The following is a 10,651-nucleotide window of genomic DNA, read 5'->3' as shown; positions in this document are numbered from 1 at the left end:
GTCAAACGGTCATCTATTGAGCGCAGCTTGACCTCACCTCCACACCCCCGCTGGACAGTGGACAATCAGCTGAGCTCAGAGCGGCCCACTGTCGGCGCGGGGCCGATTCGGCGCCCGATTGGTCTCGTCTGAACGCCCCAGCCTTATTAATCTGACCGCGCTCTGTCGGTTTTACTTGGCCCAGTCCGTCGGCCGGACACCGGTAAAACACCTATAAAACTCACTCCCGATCGGCATACACACATACACCGGAGCGGTTTCTTAGCAACGCTACCTCCGACGTCAATATTGCCACGGCCAATGGCAGGCGGCGTTACAGTCGGCCGACGAGAGAGCTCGGTCGTCATTGGTTACACACGCGCTCCATTCATACCCGTGTGGGAGGATGCCGTCCTGTCGGCTATATAGGGAGGTAGACACGGTTCCACGGGCAGATGGTGGATATTCGACGACAGGAGAGCAGTAGACGACCCGAACACGACATGGCCTCATCAGGTGAGTCCAGAGTGCTTGACTTGTTAGGTAAATAAATTTAAGAGAAGTTTTTAATAGTTTACCAAAAATATGCTTTATTAATGCTTTCTGATTTTTGTTACCGAAGGATATGTTCTTTTAATAAGTTGTAAATTCAATCTGAAAAATCCGCGCACGTTAAATCGGCATTTTATTTATGCTCAAAACGGCCATTCGTTTTTGCCCACGATGTGCAAAAGAAACAATTGTTAAAAGTACGATTGCTTGGTTTGAAATGTTTTCGACACTGCTTTGATGCATGTCGCGCTGTCCCGCCGTTTTCAGCGACGAAGGCCGTCTCGGCACTGCTGGTGCTGAGCGCAGGTATCACCGCCAATCCCGTTCCCGTCCCGAACCCCCTGTACCACGAGCCCCAGCCTCTGTACTCCGACATCGGGCCCGTCTACCCCTTCTCCGACTCACTATTCGCCGAACAAAACGCCGCCTACCCGTACCGGGATTCGAACCCGTACCTGCCGGAGTCTCTGGTAGCCGAGCTGGACGGTCCGCTGGCCGCTGAGCAGCTGGTCGGGGGCGCGGAGATGTTCCCCGATCAGCTGACGGGCGAGGAGCGCTCCCAGCTGCTGGGTCTGCTGACCGGTGAGCTGCTGCCGGCTGAGGGAGATGACTACGGGCCGCTCGGCTACGACCTGCCGCCGCCGGTGGAGGACGCCGACTGGTACGAGGCGCTCGGACTCGCCTCCCCTTACGATAGTGAAGATCTCGGCGGAGAGTACGGCGACTACATTGGCGAGGTGGTTGACGAGCCGCTGCTGCCCTCTGGACCCAGCCGGGCCATGACCAAGAAGGACACCGCGGCCTCCGAAACGCGCGCCGAACAGCCCGCAGAGGAAGACGATGAGGAGGAGAGCGACGATGACGACGACGATGACGATGACGACAACGATGACGACGCTGATGGTGGCAACGTTGCAGATGACGAAAGCGAGAATACTGACGACGCCGCCGCTAATCTCGTCAAACAAATCGAAGAGCTGAGGAAGACGATCCACTCCGAGGGTCTCCGGCACCCATCCCAGTCCGCTCCTCAGACCCCCGACCACCCTGTCCGGTCTCCATCCACCCCTGCCCCGGCGGTGGAACCCGGCTCAGGGGACAGCTCTCGGTCGGAGAGTGCAGAGGCGCCACTGGCGGACCAGCTGCGGGCAGCCGCCGCCGAGCCGACCGCCGCACCACTCACAGACTCGGAGACCGCCTACGAGACCATCAAGAGGTTCCTCGTCATGGAGGACGCCCTGAAAAGGGTGAGTCAGCATAAATATGCCACCCTTATTTTCTTGTTTCAATATGGGCAAGGAGTTGAGTTTTATATTCACAGCTCATTTATTTCAGCCATTTCACAAAATGTAGCAATAACGGCACGTTTTTCATTCCTTCCAACTACTCTCAGAAAAGGAACAAACGCCTATTGGGTCATGGTAGTGCGGAATTTTTATCGTGTGCATGTCATACGTCTTAGTCTGGCTTTCTATTGTCTGCTCCTGCGCGCTACAGTAAGGTTGGCTCTTCATTAACCCGCGCCCCACTGGGGTCTGTGTATAACACGCCCTACTGGGGGGGGGGGGGGGGGGGGCTATTCATAGCCCCCCCTCCTAACTCCGAAACTACCGGGCCGATCGTCAAAATTCAAACGGCGTCTGATAGCCCCGGAAAAACTGTCGAGCGAAACCTAATTTCATTGACCTCGAGGTCACCGATGACGTCACAGGTCAGGTCAAAGTAAAAATTATTAGCACTTTGGCTTGTTCACATTTTGGGCTCTGGCCGCCGTCTTACAAGTCAGATCAGGCTCATTTTTGGTTTCCACACTCGTGAACAGATGCTCTAGATACCTTGAGGGTACCAAACTTGTACTTTGATTTTCAGGTCAGGGTCAGGTCATCACAGGTCACGAAAATATTATATCATACGTCGGTCACGTGACACATGTTTTATGGTCCATTTAGGCCATAGATTTCGAATTTGATGTCGTCTGTGTCATTCAAGGTCATTTTGAGTCGAAATTAGCTTAGGTCAGGTCACTTTCAGGTCAAAAAAGGTCAAATTTTTAAGTTGAAATTTTTCAACAAAAAAGGTGTCTATTGGATGCAGTTTGAGCTCAGGAACACGATGGTGCCATTTATATTGGTGTACGATGCCAAATACGTACTGAAAAATTGATTTGAAAAATTAATAATTGTGAATTTTTTGCAATAATGCGTATAACTTGGCCATTTTTGAAGATATTTAGCTAAAACTTGCTAGAGTTAGTCATAATCATGCGTTCTGTCACATATATTCCGGTTTTTTCGAAAAGTCAAAAACTTTTTGAAAAAATATAAAAATATAAATTTTGAATATTATTATATAAAATTTTCGAAATTTTCAAAATTTTGAAAATCCGAGATAGCAGTTTGATAGTACGGTCAATTCTGAGTTCTTTCGTGCAAAGAAATTGGATCTAGCTTAAAAACTGAGCTCTTGGGAGCGACTGCCGTGGTTCAATGTTTTGCGTCGAAATCGGACGAACATGACGTCACTCTGACGTCATTTCCGGCCGACCTATGGTAGCTACGAAGTTCAAATTTTGACACAAGGTGTCAAATTGATGCAGCCGAAGGTACTGAAAGTTTGGCGTCGATTCGTCAAGCGGTTTGGAAGTTATTGCAGAAAAACGGGAGGGGGGCTATAAATAGCCCCCCCCCAGTGGGGCGCGGGTTAATCTAGTACCGCGTAGGCATGTGCGGTGTGTGCACTGTGTAGGTGGTATGCAACGCGTATAATATGTCAAACCTTTGAAACACACATACTCATTACTCATGTAGCCAAACATGCACAAAGGAATGCATGATAGGTTTAGTAAAGTAGCAGCCTGGGTAAAATAATGAGAACCTCCTGTCATCGCCTTATCATTGATTCCGGGATTTATCCTTTTTCAAATTAACAATGCGTTGGGTAACCACTAACCATCAAAGGCTCCTGTTCGGGCGGTGGCCGCACATTTTCATTAATTATAGTGAAGGTGCCTATCATTAGTTGCTTCAATGTATGACCTCATCAATGCAATATTGCGTTCCACGTTTGCGGACTCGTGATAGTCCGCTGCGCCATTTGAAATAATGGTTTTGCGTTTTGAGTTACAGCAGACTCGCAGGCGGACACGCGGGAATGGCACTTCAATGACGGGAGCAGGCAGTACACACATTATGGGGGAACATACGCGGGTCACTGGAGAAGAAAAGGTGATGCTTAGACCACGAGCTGGTAACGGCAGCAGGCAGACAAATTACTTTAAACAGTATTATGGTCAGGAGGAAAACACGTAGGTACTAAGTACTAACATTTTCGTATTTAGTGTTCTAAGTGGCTTGGTTTTTTAACTTTGCACAATCTGTTTGTGACACATGCGATCAATTAATACTCATGCTTTTTTATAATCATTCAACAAGTGATTGAACTTAGCTTACCTGATCACTGTGCCTATATACAGTAGAATTCGCATTTTCGTATTCCGATGTCCTTTACTTGTCTCGAAATTATTAAATAATTATCAGGATGGTGCAGTGATTCGAACAAAAAATCATACTCATCCGATCACAGTGATCATTTAACGGTTCTTTTCCTCATTTCTTGTGTCATTTTGATGAGACATTGGACAACAACCATGTTATCGTAACATCACACTGAGATATTTATCGGCATTCGACACATACATTACGGCGACCAGGCCTATCAGTCGCCGTTTGCCGTTTCCTCGGAGCCGCCGCCGCCGATCCGACTTCTGGCTGGGTAGACTGTACCGCAGTGCCCGCCTGCCGTGCGGCACAGCCTACCCGCCAGTCAGTCTCGCCGCGGAGCCGGACTGGCTTGCTTGAACTGCACTGCTACAAAGTGGGGACCAAGACCAAAATTGTCACCGTCACCAGGTCAGCCTCCCGCGAAATAGTTATTGCATTGCCATGTTGGACGCAGTTGAAGGAATGAAATAACTCCGTCTTCCTCGAAAACAAACTTGATGCAGGGTGTAACGACATATTTCAATGGTTGATGTGGCGGTGATGCGCATATATCTAATGCATACTCGTAAGCTACGATATGTATATTTGATATGATTGGCATAGCCTCGGCGAAAATGAAATAATGTTAAGATTGTACCTACCTACTTTTCTAAATGTCCTAGTCGGAGTCAGCGTACCTATGTATTTGCAGCAGTTCCGTTTTCTTATGATTAAGTGCTTTTAACTGTGGCTTTATAAGAGTGATACAGGAAATTGCTCTTATTTTCCTTATAGGCACAGACATATGGTTACCAAAATTTAGGAATAAGAGACTTGTCAAGGTCAAGTTATTCCATCACCAGTTATTATGTCGCATTTTTTAAAACGCACCATTTCAAACAAAAAGCCAGACATTAATCTTTGAAATGGAAGTTGTTTCGTATTAAATATGTTCAACCAGGCAACCCATACAGCCGGCCACAGTACGCATATTCGTAGTCCAACGTTTCCTTATTGGTAGTCAGGTGCAGTAGCCTTCAGCATTTCAGCGTTAACTTCGAAAGGGATAATAAATTCCGACAGCCCTATCTCCCGTCATCGCCTCACTTCACAGCCCGTCGCCCACTTGTGCCGGCCCTCCAGCGCTGACATTTGGGACACGTGCCCAGTTTGTTAGCGACGCTCCACTGTGGCATACCGCCCTTTGGCGAATGTCGATCGGGTGTCGCCGCCCCCGCCCGGGCTCCTCCTTTACCTTGTGCCGTCCGCCCCCGCCCTGCCCCCCCCCCGTGTCAGGCCGGTGCCGGCTGGTGAGCGAGTGCCGTTCGTAATCAGGTCTGTGGGGTCCACTGCGTCACAGCGGGCTCCCGGGGGCGTACCCCCCCCCCCCCGTCAGATCGGTCCCGGACGAGCGAGGCCTCTGCAGGTGATAGCCGGAGGCCGTGGAATCTGACCCCGCGGTGACACACTTATCCTGTCCCCCCCCCCCACCCCCACCCCCGCCCCCGCTTCCCTAGCCCACCGTGTCCGGCTTGGGGAGGGGGGTGGGCTGGTCACCATATGGTCGGCTTTTGGACGGACGATATTAGACGCAACAAAACTCATTCGCATGTCTAGTTATAGACCTTCGTTACTTGCTGTGCATCCTTCCCAGCTTTCTTCCCACGAATTCCTCATCAGTCAGCGCTGAGCTGCGCACGACCTGCTTCCTCTCTGTGCTGATGACGTCCTCACCGCCGGCTGTCCGCGGCGCCGGGGTGGGTCCCGGGAGGCGGCCTCAATGGGTAAGAGTGGCGCCGCGGCGCCGGCCAGCGTCAGATGAATCTAGCGGCGAGTATTTTTAGCGGCCACGTATCGACCGGGTGCCTCCCACGCGCCGCTGCCGGCCCCGATCGCCGCGCCGACCGCTCGAGAGCCGCCGCGGTCCGCGCTCACCGCCCTGCCCACGCGGCCGACACTGAAAAATGGCCCGACAAAAACGGAAACAAGGCACCTGAGTCAGAGTGCAGCCGGGCAGCCAGGCGTGCTTTCGCACTTCATCGTCTGTTGCGACAAGTTACTAACGGTGGAGTTTATAATTCACAATGCATGCCTTCCATATTCCATAAGCGAAAAGCACATTCATGTTTTCACATCTGTGGTGCAATATGAACATTACATTGTGATCTATGCATGCTGCAGCCGGACTTTTACCCTATGACATATTCAGCTAAAGACTCATCACAGCAATCAGCACCGTGCGCGTCACTGACCCAGACGGAAACCAATCCCGGATACCTGACCCATGAACGGAGCATTATCCCAGCATGCCACATCAAATCGAGACTCTCATCAAATCAAAGGTGAAACCCATTACCGAGGTGCAACAATACAGAACACATTTGGGAGGTCAATGAACTTTGAATTTCTACATAGCTAGCGTGGGAGTGCAGGCGCCGGACATATATTAAAGCACTGCAGGGAGGATTGATGCAATCGCGGCTCTCATGTGGGCGGTCTTTGAACGATACGAACTATAGTTCGTATGTGCGAATATATTCGCACTCCTGAATGCGGTGCGACATGCAACAGGTTCCATACGGCGCACGCGTGCCATTTCCCTAAGAGCACCACCGTCATTCCCTATGCAAGGTGTGTGCCGCCGGGACCATCTGGAACAAATGACGCCACCTGGCTATCCAGTATGCATCGATCCTTGTTGTCGATGCGCGCCATCGGGACGTTTTCCGGTCAAGGCTGGCGGGCCGCGGACAGACGGGCGGGCCAGGGGTCGATAGAGCAGGCGGGCTACATCAGTGTGCGCCTGTGGTGGTGTACAGAGACACACACAGAGAGAGAGAGAGAGAGAGAGAGAGAGAGAGAGAGAGAGAGAGAGAGAGAGAGAGAGAGAGAGAGAGAGAGAGAGAGAGAGAGAGAGAGAGAGAGGAGGTGTAGGATCCGTTTGGCAGTGCGGTGTAACACTGCATTCATCAGTGCCCGGGTATCCGGCGATAATGCAATGGAATGCAAACAATGCAAACAGGCACAGCCCTATTGATTAATGGCTTGTATTCCAAATGCTGTTTCATTAAGAATGCATTGGTATCCGGCAGGCGTTGAATAGCGACTCGTAAGACATGCAAAATCGCATATCAATGGAGGAATAACGCAAAAGCTGCGCATTATCTTAACCCATGAATGTGTTGCCGCGGCAATTACTAGCTAGCAAACTAATTTTAAAACACCAAACAACAAAAGCTTTTACCTAAACATCAGCCATCAAACGTTTATCAAGCTAATCTTTATGGCATGTTCTATCTCAACTATATATGTTTTGTAAATATTTTTCATAACATAGCCACGCTCTTATGTGTGTTAGACAAAAGTAAACACATTGTAAAACATCGTTTTATGACCACATTCAGAAGCAAACAATAACCACAAAACCATACATTTCCGGAGCGCACTTAGTCTTCTTTGAAGCTCTGATATTTGACAGGGTTCCAGACTGGGCACGTCTGACGTCAGCAGATATCGTTTGACGCACGTCTTCGGCATATATCGTTCGTGGATCAGTCTGAAATTGTCGCTCAATGTCAGACCGACGACCGGACCGGGCCGAACGTCAATGACGTCATAAAACCGCCGTCAGTGACGTTATAAAAATGGAGCCTGGTGAATGGCTGGGATGATGCACTGACAGCACAACAGTGTAATGTAGCGGTATAAGTCGACTCAGGAGAAAGGCCTTTTATCGGTCGCTCATATACTGTTAGCAGTAATCTCTGTTCTAGGATAAATTAATATCGCGTCTTTCAGTGCTAGAAGACAAATGACAACACTGACATCTTGCTTTCTTGTGTTGCAGCTGCCGAAAAAGACGGCGAAGAAGTCGAAGCGGTTCGTCTCGGACCAGTTCACCCGGGAACTGGAGGACCTGAGGACGGTGAAGACGTAAGGGCTGACGTCCAGAAGATGTCAAAGGCGTCGGCGCTCAACACCGGCCGATGGAATTTTCAGCCACGGTGAAACGCGCAACAAAGCAGCGTGGCGGTGCCATAAGAGGAATCAATCCTTGGAACGCGACAGCCAGCAAAAAGCCTCCCCGAAGACCTAAGAAAGACGCAGATGAAAGACTTCGCTGACTGCGTTATTAGTAGCAGGTCGCTTTTGCTGGAGCCAGTCCCACTGTTTATCCCGCGCGTGTGCACCTCTGAAGCAGAGCTTCCCTGTTGGTCAGCACATTCGAGAGCTCGAGTAGGAGCTACGTAGCCAAATGTGGCTGGACTATACATAATCGACCTCTGGCGCAGCGCACCAGCTGGTGTCGGGGGTTTAGCGCGGCCTGACCTGCACTTGTTTGTTCTCGAGCGGCGGTGATCCCGCGCGGAGCATGTGATATGAGTGACATAAGCAGTGTATTTTTGTAATCCTGTGACTTCCACACTTTGACAACCTCAGATTATTTATATTTTTGGCTTGCTGAGGCACCTACCTATCTTTAATAGCGTGGCTGGAGCTACTTGCTTTCAGAAGATTTTAGTAGTCAAGTGGGATGTATTTGTGTTATTATCATTAGATGACTCTGTTTTCCAGCTAGCCGATGAAACAGGTCGGTGTTTGTACCTGAATATCATAGCAGATTCTCTCTCTCTCTCTGCTACGCGTATTGTTGAGAAATGCCAAGAATGGATGCTAGTCTAAGAAAGAGGGGTTTTAATTGTGATGTAATCACTACTAAATCTTTGTGTAGGTCAAGTCTGAGGAGAGAGACTAGGAGACAAGCCGCCGTCACTACATTATTTCCATTTTCCTGACAACTCTTGAACCGATTATTTCTGTTGTTATAGTGTATGCGTCCAGAACCTCAGACCAAAGAAGCGTCATGCTGGACGTTCCCCGGTGTCGAGTGCCGCCTTATATGATCACGTATAGAGGTGGACCTCTGGTGACTGGTTTACTGTGTGTGCGTACGTATGTACAGCGTACCGTATTTAGTGTCGTGTGTTGTGTGGGCTGATCACACGAATGGATCACGCTTTTGTTCCGTCTAGTTAAAGGCCGTGTAAAGGGCGCTTACATTGTTTCCGCAGGTTAAACTTTTGACTTGCGTATGATCCATATATGTATACGATGATACTATACTCGTACCTATACATGTATACTTTACTTCGCCCGGATCTGACAAAACGTCAATGCGTAAATGACAAGCAAACATCTCGTATATTTTGAAGTGTATGAAATATATTATGATGCACAGCTTGTTTTTTCTGCAGCAGTAAACAAAGCTTCAAGACTTCTGCGAGTTCGTTTCGATTGCACCACAAACATGCTCGCACAGTGTAACCCACATGTCGACTATGCCCGTTAATCATCAAAAGCAGCATTTAAAAGGCTAAACTAACGAGAACATTGTAGTTTTAAGTTCGAAGTAGCACCATTTTTATTCATTCTATCACATCTTTCACAAGCGCAGAGCAATAGCAAAAGATTGTTTAGTATAGCAATTCCTTCTGTTATGAGTTCAGGCGCGTAACAATGCCAGTCTAAGTTTGTAAGTGCATGACTACTTAGTTTTGAAATACCTGTGGGAGTGTCGCGCCCAGCTCGGAAGCTCAGCTGACGTCTAGAGACCCGGTCACCGTGCGAGATAGGTCACCAACCGAGCGGAGAGGAGGGCGAGCGAGGGTGATCACTGAGGGGTAAAACCGAGCGGGGGGGGGGCAGGAGGGACAGTCACTGAGCCAGGTGGCAGTCACCGAACTGGGGAGGGGTTACCGAGCGAGGGGGGGGGGGAATATTACGGACGGGAAGTTACGGACGGGTGGGCGATCCGTGCAGCTAGCCGATAATTATCGACATGAGACCGCATGCTGCAGACATTATATTTTAGTCTCTTATCAAACTTGTAAAAACTTTATTTTCTTTAAGCGCTAAAGACGGCTCTTAATCAAGACTGACTCGGACTGATGGCGAGTGATGATTCGGAATATAAATTGGACTTACGTGCTCAAAAGAAGCGATACAAGGCTTCAACATGCATCCGATGCATAATGCACATCATATTGCCAATATTATCGTTTATATAGCTATTTTATCATAACAGCATGAAAATACATTCTAGGTTCCATTTCAGCCTAAACTTTTTACTGTTAAAATAATTTATGAGAATAATGATGCATAATTAATTACAGTAATCAAACCGTAATTTTGTGCCAACCTGAACAATGAAAGAAGAGCCAGAAAACACATATGGGTGTAAATATTTGCTGTCCCTTTTTGAAGGTCTAAAACAAATGTAATAAAGCTCGGACCTCGACTGTGGAATTTGATAAAAAGTGAAGCAAGCATTGCTGTTAAAGAGAAGACAACTTTGTTATAGTAAATTGTCGTAAATGTAGGTAATTCGCCGTCTAGAGGCTCGTCTTTTGAAATATTGTGTAGGCCTTTCTCCTTACACTATTTTGTGGGTAGATATGTACTTACTCAAATATCATTCAATTGCACCCTCAAGTTCCGATATACGCAATGATATGGAACGTAGTGTAGGGTTTCCGGTATCAATTATCAAACTTCTATACCGGATGCATGCAACACATATCAAATGTCTATTTTGTTTGCAAAGCAATTAGTAGTGCACAAATTGCAGCTAATGCTGCTTA

The 10,651-nt window shown here is 48.4% G+C and overlaps 1 protein-coding gene across 1 annotated transcript; it reads left to right on the top strand.

The window, feature by feature from the left end:
- The first annotated feature begins 423 nt into the window (after positions 1 to 423).
- Positions 424 to 9,245, top strand: LOC122384149 (trigger factor-like). Its single transcript, XM_043371198.1, has 3 exons — positions 424 to 495; positions 799 to 1,778; positions 7,858 to 9,245. The coding sequence occupies exons 1-3, from the start codon at positions 435 to 437 to the stop codon at positions 7,945 to 7,947; spliced, it is 1,131 nt and encodes a 376-aa protein (XP_043227133.1). The 5' UTR covers positions 424 to 434; the 3' UTR covers positions 7,948 to 9,245.
- The last annotated feature ends 1,406 nt before the right edge of the window (positions 9,246 to 10,651 follow it).

The sequence above is a fragment of the Amphibalanus amphitrite genome, unplaced genomic scaffold (assembly GCF_019059575.1).
Source record: "Amphibalanus amphitrite isolate SeventyFive unplaced genomic scaffold, NRLGWU_Aamphi_draft 000182F_arrow, whole genome shotgun sequence".
NCBI classification, from domain to species: domain Eukaryota; kingdom Metazoa; phylum Arthropoda; class Thecostraca; order Balanomorpha; family Balanidae; genus Amphibalanus; species Amphibalanus amphitrite.
Note: the sequence above shows the minus strand (reverse complement) of the source record. Positions and strands in the feature narration are given on the sequence as shown.